Raw genomic sequence first — 11512 nt, forward strand, 5'->3', positions numbered from 1 at the left:
ATATGCCCAGGCACATTGATCTCTCCCCTACATCCCTCCTCTCTCTCAGCACTGCATGTGGGGCATGCATCTGTGTGTGTTTATTCCCCAACTGCCTTCTCCCAATTACATGATTTCTGAGTAATTGTGCTGTTGCAATCATTTGAAGTCAATCTGGTTTTGACCGTCATCCAAATGCCCAAATTATGGTTGGTTGTTAGGTCAATTGGGTCCATATGTGGGTTACATTTAATGGGGGCATATGCTTAAAGGTAGTTTGTCTACGTGTGTGTGAGACGGAGACATTCATCTATAAACTGCAGCGATAACTGAGTGGATCGGACATTTATGGGCTCAAGTTTCGTCACACAGAATACTGGGGTGGTCCTCTGGGGTTCAGTTTGCGTGTGTTGGTTCTGTATACTTGTGTGGATGAGGTTTTCTTTTTAAATGTCACTTAAGAGTCCACATCGGGCCGCATGCAAAGACACTTTTGACAGACTTGGAGAAATTATCTTTCACACAGTTTATACCCCACCGCCCTTCCTTTGGGACATTAAACAGTGATGAACACGTTTAAAGCTGCTTCAAGAATATATTAACGCATACTTTCACTCAGTCCCTCCAACTCTCTGCTCTTTTGTGCTTTTCCTTCTACTAATCGCTCTCCTATTCCTCCCCCCCATCACTTTCTGTGGCTCCTACAACGATTCAAAGCAGTCTAGTCACATTAAGTCAGGCTTGCAACAGTGGAGGGAAAAACAGGCAACAAATCAAGTAATGAAATCAACTCCAACAATTAAATATTTCTCCTGTATGTTCTCCCTTGTTCACGCTCCCTCTCTTGGCTAATTTAGAGAGCTTAATTGGCGCTGTAATACGTTGGAGGCAGGCAAACACCAGCAACATAGAAATAAAATGTAATTAGTTTTACAGTTGACTTTTCTCCCTGTTCCTCACACACGTGTGCTTATCTATTGAAGCTGGGACTGTTTGAAGTACTGCGTTATTAAAATTTTGAGTTTTTTGTGACATTACAACTTGTTTACTGATGTGACGGTAGCGCGTATGCTTTGTATCCTTAACTGTTTAACACTGAGCTCTTACTCGAGACGCTTTCTTCAAAAAAGCAGGAGCTTTTGTTTTTTTTCTTCAAGTGATTAAATTGCAGAACAGAGCGGCAGCATGATTGTGGTCTTGACTCGCTTGCTTTCATATACTGTGTGTGAGTTTGTGAAAACGAAGCCTTTGTTAATTCAGCGTTTTTACTGACACACGTTCTCCTTTTTTCTCTCCATCTCTAGACCAACATCCCGTTCCTCCAGAACGTTCTGTCCAACCACCAGTTCCTGCACTCCACAGTGGACACCCAGTTCATTGACGAGAACCAGGAGCTCTTCAACCTCAAACCCACTCAGAACAGAGCCCAGAAACTCCTGCACTACCTTGGTCAGTGCAGAAACGATACATTGTAACACTTAAAGGTGGAAAACAAATCAATTTACATGATTCATACTGACTGAGCACTGTCACTATTGATTGTTGGGTTTAGGTTTATTGCCCATCAAAACTGTAGCACTTTTCCACAAAGCTAAGCTTATCTAAGACGAGGCTATTAAGAAAGATTAATAGCTTGGCAACCAACTATATCGAGCAGAGCTGCTTGTTTCTGTTGCTACTAAGAGTTGGGAAAATGATAACATTTCAGGTGCTAAAGACCTTTAGATTAGGTGCTACTCTACGAAGGAGGTCCAACTTACTGATAAGACCAGTAAAGTTAAATATTCTTATCTCAGGCTTTCACCAAACCTTGAGTTTAAAAAGACAAAGCTCAATTCTGTGCAAAAGGGAGATAACCTGGATGTCTAATGTGCAGAAAACCTCTCGCAGACAAATGTAGCAGGACACATGTGACACAAGTCCTATAATCCATACTGGCCTTCAGGCTTGTAATAACCTTCATTGACTTTTTTCCACCCCTTTTAATTTGGACCCTCTTGTTTTTCAGGTTTGCTGGATGTCTTCTAGGGTCCATCTGATTTGTATTCTCTATTTTTATGCTCGTATCCAGGTCATGTGATGGTGAATGGACCAACAACACCCATCCCAGTCAAAGCTAAGCCCTCCTCCACAGACCCCGTCGTTCCTCCCGTCACCATGGGTATGTCAGTCAAAAGCAGTTTCACCAGTCATTGCACACAGTTTTCCCTCACAAATTATTCAGTAAACTCCGATGGCAGCTCGCCCTCCCAGTCAAAAATCAATAACACATCGTCCCAAACCGTAAAAGCATTTGGCTTAACGAAGGTTGGGCCTGAGCTTCAGTCAACAACATGTTATAAGGAAAAAAAAAAAAGTTAAAATAAAAGACACGTTGTGACCCACAAGACGAGTGTCCAGGACTGTTATCATAAAAATATCAAAATGCATCATCCCACATTGAATTTATTACATTTGGACTCATTTAGCAAGGTACTGCCACAGCAAGTGTCACAGGTTCCTCTTTCTCCTGGGGCAGCGTTGCTAAAAATGTAAACACTTGTGTATCCATAGGGCACTTTGGATAAAAGCACCCGCCGAATGACGAATGGTCTGTCGAACGCTCTGATAGCTGTAGGCAGAAAGGCCTTCCTAAATGGCTCCGTTTAGCACTTGGGGAGGTAAAGGGTTTTAGCCCAGAGTGCTCTGCTGAGCTGTGAGTACAGTCGGTGAGAGGTGCAGCTCATTGTTTCTGAAAGCAGAAGTTCTCCGCTTCTCACCCCGCTGTGTGCACGACTCCCTTGTTAGTCTTAAAGGAAAGGCCAAGGGCCAAGCTGGGCTCTTTGATGAGCTGCTTTGGGTCTCTGGAGTGAAGCCACCCCCTTCCCCCCTCAAGGCTAACTACAGTGTTAAAGTACATTTTGTGAAGAACAACAAGGCTGTTTAAATATGTATTTTTAAAGTTACGTGTTCTTAGTTTTACTCCTAAATATGTCTTAAAGTTATTGAAACAAAGGACTTATGCGAATTAATCTCGTCTCCGGGGTCATTTTGCAGTGGTTTGCTTTTTCTCCTTTCTCACTTCTCTGTCAGGTGTAAATGTATTCCATGCACAAACCGCATGAATTTATGCAGCTGTTCCCTTTTGACAGCAACGAAATAGTCAGCCGTAATAATCTGACATGTTTATCAACACCCCGTTCTGCCTCAGCACATACCACAGCATGCCTAGTAAACATGAATTTATAGCAAAATAATGTGAATATTACGAATCATAATGAGGCATAACTAATCAAATCTGACATCTAAAACCCGTGCACAGTGGAACGGAATGGAGCAGAATAGGAGCGAATGATCTGCGGCGTTTGTGCACGTCTGAGTGTGCATTTCCCCATGCATGCCCTCCACTGTTTTCATTTAGGCAAATTTTCTGTTGAAGGCCATCATTGCCTGTCTCTTGTTGCAGGAGAGCAAACACACATGCACATGTGCATTAAATCACACAAACCTGACATATGCTGCACCAAATGCTGCAGACAGAGTCCCTTTGTGTACACACACTGCACATACCTACTGTAAGCAGCTGATGAGATAGGTGCATGCAGCACAGGGACGCACAGAGGCATACCTAAAGCCTAGTAATGAGATTTGTAATGTGCTTATATCCTTTCTTTCATTCAACAGAGGGATTGAGAGAAGAGAGGGATTAGGCCTGTATTATCACACTCTGTGGAGAGAGGGATGGAGGGAGGGACAGGGCTATGGAAGGAGAAAGGGGTTATGAAAGGAGGACAGAAGGCTCGGGCAGCATATAATTCCTGTATATGGAGAAAATGGTCAAACGGGTGTGGTGACAGGTGAGACGCAGATAAATTGATCAAGATATTGGCGAGAAGCGACAATGGGGAAGATATATAAAGGATTATTGCTATGTAACACTCTCTGATAAGAGAAAAGCAAAGGTCAGTCACATTGGGATATCTCAATTTCACTTTTAAAGATAAGCAGTAAGCAATTTAGGTCCCACCACACTGAGGAAAGATGGGATGAAAAGTATTCCTGAAAGACATGGCGAGGGTGTTCTGACAGAGCCTGTTAAGTACTCAGAGGCCATTATTTTCTAATTAGGATTTGTAGTCTGAAACGTTCCTTCTGAAGGCTGATTGCTGGTGGTTCATCCATGTTGCAGAAGTACACCTTGTTCCAATTATTATCTGGATTTATTTAATGGAGGACATCTAGAGGTTAATGACCAGATGCCTGTGAGCCCACTCTAGGAAGGATGACTAATAAAAATGACAGACTATTTTCAAACTCCCCATCGTGCACTGTATTTCCATTTTTGGAATAAAGTGTAGAAGTAGTTTGTTGTACAATAGTGTGTTATAGTATACAGGAAAAAACAGAAACATGGACTTAAATCCTTAAAATCCCCTTTTTGTTTTCCTCTGCTTGTTTTTTAACCCGTTTTTATTACCAATCTTCAAACAAAAATGGCTTTCGCTGCTTTTGCTTCTGTTTTAGAGCATTATAATTGGTCTTTGTGAAATTTGAAGATACCTTAGGTGTTGTGTGTATATAGCAAAGTAACTTTATTCACTGGCCATGCAGCTGGTTTTAGGGGGAAAAATGCTTTTCCTGAACTTCCAGTCAAGTTTTTAACCAGGCTGTGTGTTTATGAATTATTTATAGACAATAATTTGACAGTTACAGCATACCTGACTTTAGTAAAGCACTAATTAGTAGTCCCACCGGATCTGTCAATTAAAATGTTCCGAAACGCAAACAAACACACACAACAGATTTTTTTTGTAGAGAGATGTCAACTTGGAACAAAGGTATGGCATACTGGTTTTATTTTAATTAGGTAATAGCGATGCTCGGGGCACTGTAGCTCAGTCTTATCAGGTCATATTAGCTGCTGTTGTGGAGCAGGAGAAGAATATAAAGGGTACGAGGTATGAAATAACATCAGCCTGAGCAACGGAGAAGGCAAGAAAGCCGGGAACCAGGAGTGAGGTGTCTTCAGTGCAGATGACTGTGTGCAGATTGGTCAAAATCAAGCACAGCAACCTGGGAATTGTATCTCTCTAATAGTTTTTGCGTGCGTGCGTGCGTGCGTGTGTGTGTGTGTGTGTGTGTGTGTGTGTGTGTGTGTGTAAAATCTACTCCAGAGCCAAATGTTTTCTAGGAAACTGTGGCATGCTATAAGCTCTGCAGTCCCAGAGCACACGCCCTCATTTTCTCCCTGTTCTTTAGATGCGAGGACGTCACAGGTGGTTAAAAACAAAGTTTCTAAGATTTCATTTTTTGTGACAAATGCGACTTTGACAATGAATCATCCAGGCTCCCTTATTCATAGATCTTGATCAGTTCAAACGTCTGTTTTCTGCTTCAGCAGCATGACTTCACAGAGCTCGTCTACTCTGCTCGTCTCTGTGTGAGCTCATTTTGTGTTTCTACGTTAATGTGTTGCTGTGCGTGTGAACAAATGTATTTGTGCTGCTGTGTGTGCATGTGTGTTGCCCATTTTACTTGTGCAGGCCTTAGAGACAATTATAGCACAGATCATTTGTTTTCAGGGATGAGGTACAACAATAAAAGGTCAAGAGCAAGGATTCAACTACAGAGAGAGTGAGAGAAGCAAGGTTGGAGGACATCTAAGCTGGCAGAAAGTACCTCATTAACTAGTGTTTTTGATTGATGATTGTACACAGCACAGCAAAAATAGGTCCAAATTGTGCTTCCAGTATTTTAATACCTTGGGTTGCGCCTGTGTTTAATTGCAAAGCAAAGAGAAAAAGATTAGGATAGAAGGTTGGTTATAGCGGCGTAGAGCCAGGGCTATGTGATGTTTGTTTTGAGGACCACTAAGCTGTAATAAACTGGAAATGCCAGCATTTGTCTGGGGGATTCCACATCAATTTTTATCTCTCCTTGTGGATGATTTTAGCAGTTGTGTTATGTTTCAATGCTGTATGTGACATTATAGTCTTGTGAGCTAACCAGAAACACTTAAACACTGCCAGCATGTCCAGCAGTCTTCATCTCGGGTCCCTCTGGGATTAGACCGTGCAAGATTTAAAAAGCACTCTTAATGGATGTGATGCTGTTTTCCTGTTAAGAGTTCATCTGTTAGCTGGAATTTCTGTGTCCCGAAAGACTGAAATATCTCAGTTAATAGATGAGTCACCATCAAAGTCATTGGTGGTACCAAGAGAAGTATACAAACCAAAATTAACCTCAAACTCATTTATGAACACATACTAATTACAAACTGTTAGATGCTCACAAACAAGCCTCAGGCACTAAACATGGTACACGATATACTTGTTAAACATTTATAGCTATTTAGCAAGTATATTGTGGCAGGGAGACACGGTACAGCCTGTACAGGCTGCAAGTCAGGGCTAAATATTGACTGCGTTGTCAAATTTGCCTAAAAGACCTAAAATCAGGGGCACATTCCAGAAAACGAAGGACTGAGAAGGAGGAGACGTGACGGGCAAACTAGGAACCATCCTAGAAGTTAACTCTAAGCTGGCAACATGTTGTACGAAGCTCTGTCACTTCTGTTTTACTTAAGGTAGCATCTTAGTTTCTATATAAAACCATAGCCGTAGCAATCACTGTCAGCAAGAGCAAACCATTTTCACAAATTGGTGGGTGGTGTGTCTAATAAGCCAGCTGCTGAGCTTATATTCGTGAATTCTTTTATAGCTGATCTCCTGAGCTGTGGGTGATAGGCGCAGCATTGAGAGATGCCATTACCTCATTAGTAGACGTTATGACAACTGCCAGACCTGCTAATGGCACAACTTAAGAGAAAACTCCATGTTCATAGAGTACATGTGCAAACTGTTTACTTGTTAAACGGGTGTAAATCGGTTAACTTGCCACATACTGTCTGTTTTTTAAAGTCGATACACAAAGACTAAAAAGGGGTGCTTACACATTGTGTCTTTACCCTGTTTGAATCAAATGAAACCCTCTTTGCTCTGCACTGCTATAAGTGCAACCCTGTGATGTGTAAATAATTTTTTTACATTTTTCATTACATCAATCCATTTTCAGTTCATAGACATATTTGCACAACCTTGTGTGGTGGAATAAAAAAAATCTTCAAACATCTGATTAATATTCATCACATAGAGCTATATTATCATTAAAGCTTTTCCTTTTGCCTTCTCTTCAGTGTTGCTCTCCTCATTAACGTGCTCTTTCCCTTTCCCCACTATCAGGTGACCCTCCTGTAGGTTTCCGTGACGTGCTGTTGCGTGATGGTCCTGAAGGATTTGCCAAGGCTGTCCGTGCCCACAAAGGCCTCCTGCTGATGGACACCACATTCAGGGACGCTCACCAGTCTCTCCTGGCTACCAGGGTTCGGACCCATGACCTGAAGATGATCTCGCCATTTGTCAGCCACAACTTTAGCAACCTTTTTAGCTTGGAGAACTGGGGAGGTAAGCTTCCTGGTCGTCACGTTACGATAAACTCGTCCACTTTTGTTGCCCTTTTCGCCCCTAAAAATGTCCTTTGTATGACGCTGAATGAAGTTAAAAATAACTGAGCTGTAATGTTTGATCTCCCATAGGCAGTAGTGGTTTGCTGGCTATCTAGTTAATCAAATCCTTTCGACCTGCTATTTTATTGCATCTCGTCATCAGTGCCTCTCCTTTCTATTCTCCCCGCACTCCCGCTGTGATCGTCATTCATTGCGTCTCGTACTTTTTCTGGTTTGACCTGTGAAACTTGTGTCACTGAAAACAATCTAATTCTTCCACCTGTTCTTCCAAAACGGAGTCCCCAGCAAGTTCCCTCAATAGACAGTGATTGTACCTTTTGCCTACTCTTCAATGAATAGAGAAAATCACACGTTATTGAAACTTCTTGAAGCGTGAGCAGTCCAATAGTGTCCCTGTATAATATGCAATTACTCTGAAATTGAAGCAAAAATGCAAGCAGCATGTTTGAACAGCTGGCTACATGACCAATTATCAGCACTTCTTGATAACGGTCCTGTGTGAAGTGCAATTGTTACGAACTGGTTTCAAAGAGTACGTTCACCCGTTAGAACACTTAGGGCACACACATTCACAGGAAGGATATGCCCAGAGAAGCTCTCGAGGTTGAAACATTCAATTTAATGCTAAATTATATAGAAAACGACCGTGATTGAGGAGATCAGAAGAACAAAGAAGTAAACAACAAATGCCTTTCGCTATTTCAGGTCCTGTTTTAGTGGCCGGTTGGCTAAATGCTGGTTGAACAGAATGAGGTGGGGAAAAAAAGACATGAAAGAGTCTCTGGTGAAAACTCTTTGGAGTTATAAACCCTTTCTGAGATTAAATTCCTCTTGGAAACTGATCATGGTGCACCAGTTAAGGGAAAAGCAATATATTTCATTACTGTGGGAGAGCACTTTGAGCTGATCTCACATTAAGCAACTGTCTACTTACTTCATGTTTGGACAGATAAAAAGGCTATAGCAAAAGTCAATTACTGAGTAGATATTTCAATAAAAAGGGCTTAAATGCTTCCTGGCTTCCATCACCCGGAATATTGTGGTGTTATTATGAGACTGACCGAAGAAAGAGGATATAAATTCAGTTTGGCTGTGTTTGAGCGGCGCGTTAAACCAAATCTTTAAACAGACTCTGGAAGCTTGTAGCAAACTTGGTTTTTCACTATGAAGCAAATTGTTGGATAGGTGCCAGAGAAGCCTCCTGTCTGCATGTGTCTCATTACACGGTGAAGCTGCTCTTGTTAAGGCACGTAACAACCTTTTTTTATTTATTTATTTAATGTCATTTTTCTGTATTTGGCAACTCAAAGTACATCCACGTTTCCAGCAGAGGCCGTACAAAAATGCTTTTGAGCATCATTTGCAAACATAGCTTTGCTTCTGATGATCCCAACACTATAATGCAGTCGGTTTCTCACTGTGGTTGTGCACAGCCTCGTGGGGCAGTTGTCAAGCCTTTCAGAAGCTCTGGTAAATCCTTTTTTTTTTTTTTTTAGAAATGGCTTGGACACGTCTGCACAGAATGTTTCATGTTCCAGAAATGAGGACGATGTCAAACAGTCGAAAAGAGAAAAGACACAGCATGCTTTGAGGCCATTTTTATGGTCAAACATCGAAGAGAACATCCTTTTCTGAGCAGACAGTTATTGTGGGCTTTAAAAGTCTAAAACATTGACCCATTGGACTGTTTCAAAGCAAGCTGAAGAGCGGAAAGTCTTTGTATAGGTTGAATAGTGTGATGTACATTTAAAAAAGGCCTGGCTACAGCAGTGGCAATTCAAACAATATAGTAAGATCATATAAAGATGGCATTTCCATTTTACACATTGGTTTATTTAGAATGTAGTGATTCTTAAAGGTAGACTGTGTAATTATGTCTTCCATAAATTAATGCATTCTCATAAATTTAGAATAAATCAGTTAAAAATGCACACAGCAGCAAATCACAACAACAGTTGGCTCTATTATAAGGTAAAGCCCCTACAAAACGGAGAAAACCCCAACAATCAGACGACCCCCTTTGAGGAAGTGCTTTGGCGACAGGGGGAAGGAAAAACTCCCTTTTAACAGGAAGAAACCTCAGATCTGTAATAGCAGATCGCTGAAGTCGGAGGTTGAATGTGGGCTGGGAAAGTTTACACAACTACTGATATTCTGTCAATAAGCTGATATTATGAGCTGAGGAGCGTAAGATTGATTTCTCTCTGTTAAGAAAACTTTTGGCAATCACGAGAATTGGAAGAGAAAGGTAATCTGCTAGTGGGTCCTCTTGAGGCCTCAGTGCTTCCTGCGCGATATGGTTATGAGTCAGAGAAAACTGCACGGTACTTTCTCATAATTATTTAAACACTTAAAGGCAGATTTCATTCTAAAAAGAGACACTCCCCTGAAAGCTTCCTGTAACTTCACCGAGTGTCATCTTCTCCATATTAATAATTTAATGTTGATTAAGCCAGTTTTGCAGTAACGACACAGCGTTTAGAGCGCAATGAAGAATCCGTCACCAAATATTTTGACACAAGATGTTCAGTTTGGTGCTTTTGCTCGAGAGGGGTCAGTGTTGGTTTCAAACCCAACATCAGGATCTTTATTTTTTATTTATTTATTTTTTGCCCACAGCTTTTCGTTTGAATGCCTCTAAAAATGTGAAACCTTAAATTCCAGTGATATTTTACTGAGAATTAAGCGACGACTTTACAACCACCTTCGACCACAGCGCTCCTTTTTCGTAGTCAGTCTCATCTTTTGCCATTGAAACCTTTTTCTGATTTGGGGCAGCGATGCCATCCTTTATATGTGCGAGAGGAAAGCAGCAGGTGAAAGCTTTCAGGATAGTATCCTCTACCCACCCGTTCATGAAAGGGCGGAGACTTCCCAGAACACAGCAGTACAACAAAATACAAATGACTACAGATGGCAATAACAATCCTGTTTTAGCTAAAGTGGTCCTGACTGAAAAGATCTCTGAGGTCACATAAGACTTTATAGAAGCAAGTCACTCACAGGCCAAAGTAGTGCGTGCCAAGATGAGTGAATTTCTCTTCGGATAAAATATGTTGCACCTTTTTCATCCTCACTGTTTTTTAAATCCAAAGTTCCCAGACTGACTAGTTGCCAGCCTTGTTTCCTCACCTCATATCGATTTAGGGTGGAAAACAAATTGGACTACGTGCAGTTAAAAGGTTGGCTCTAGCACCCACCGTCCCACAGCGGCCGCTTGTAAAAGTACCTCTAAACAGCTCCTCGTAAATCACTTAATAACCACTGGAGAAATGACGACCAGGCCTGCCTTAAGAAGGCGTCCCTGTACAGTGCACTTTTGTTACAGAGAGATCAGAGGTGGAAAATGTTACTCATCTATGCTAAAGCGAGACGATCGTGTGAATATTGAATTCTCTTACCCATACTTAATGTCCCTATGTAGGAATGTTTTTGTTTTTTTAACACAGTGGTCTTAGATGGGGAATATTGCTTTCACATGTTTCAGCTGCTTAGAGGCAGAATGAATCATTGAAGAGATTAAGCCTGTGAAAGCCCTTTGAGGATTAAGTCCTTTCCTGATATAGCGTTCCTCCCCACACCAGCAAAGATGCAGTAAAATGAACTGGGTCACATAATGCGTCTATATGGTTTCCTCAACTATTTTACACTTGGGAAATTTATCAGATGGGGACACAAAAAAGTAGATTCTTAATTGCTCTATGCCATCACGCTGCTATTTGGATCTTGTTCATTACACAAGCAGTTGTGTAATCAGGCGTCTCGCAGGTTTTCGGGCATGCAAGCAGTTTGTCGGTACGAGCGGGAGAGAGTTGACTGCACAAAGGTGGCTCGAGCAAACTACAGTAACAAAGTGGAATCTCAGAGGACGTAAAAACTGAATCAATGTTACATCAAGGCCGTATTGCGCGCGCAGGCAAAAACGATAAATGCTGACATTGGTTTATGTAACTCAGTAATTCACATGGATATTAATCATCCTTATGTATAGTTGGATCTATTGGTATTTAAACAATGGTACTTTTTTTT

At 41.4% G+C, this 11512-nt stretch overlaps 1 protein-coding gene across 1 annotated transcript in view; it reads left to right on the plus strand.

Annotated features, from left to right (window-relative positions):
* The window catches only part of pcxb (pyruvate carboxylase b), a 268562-nt gene that overhangs the window by 213091 nt on the left and 43959 nt on the right, over positions 1 to 11512 (plus strand). The window contains exons 13-15 of the mRNA XM_013914625.1: positions 1284 to 1428; positions 2051 to 2140; positions 7200 to 7455. Coding sequence (XP_013770079.1) covers positions 1284 to 1428; positions 2051 to 2140; positions 7200 to 7455 — 491 coding nt within the window. The remainder of the gene's footprint in view (positions 1 to 1283; positions 1429 to 2050; positions 2141 to 7199; positions 7456 to 11512) is intronic.

Source organism: Pundamilia nyererei, unplaced genomic scaffold (assembly GCF_000239375.1).
Source record: "Pundamilia nyererei isolate P.nyererei 1_Seehausen unplaced genomic scaffold, PunNye1.0 scaffold00211, whole genome shotgun sequence".
Taxonomy (NCBI): domain Eukaryota; kingdom Metazoa; phylum Chordata; class Actinopteri; order Cichliformes; family Cichlidae; genus Pundamilia; species Pundamilia nyererei.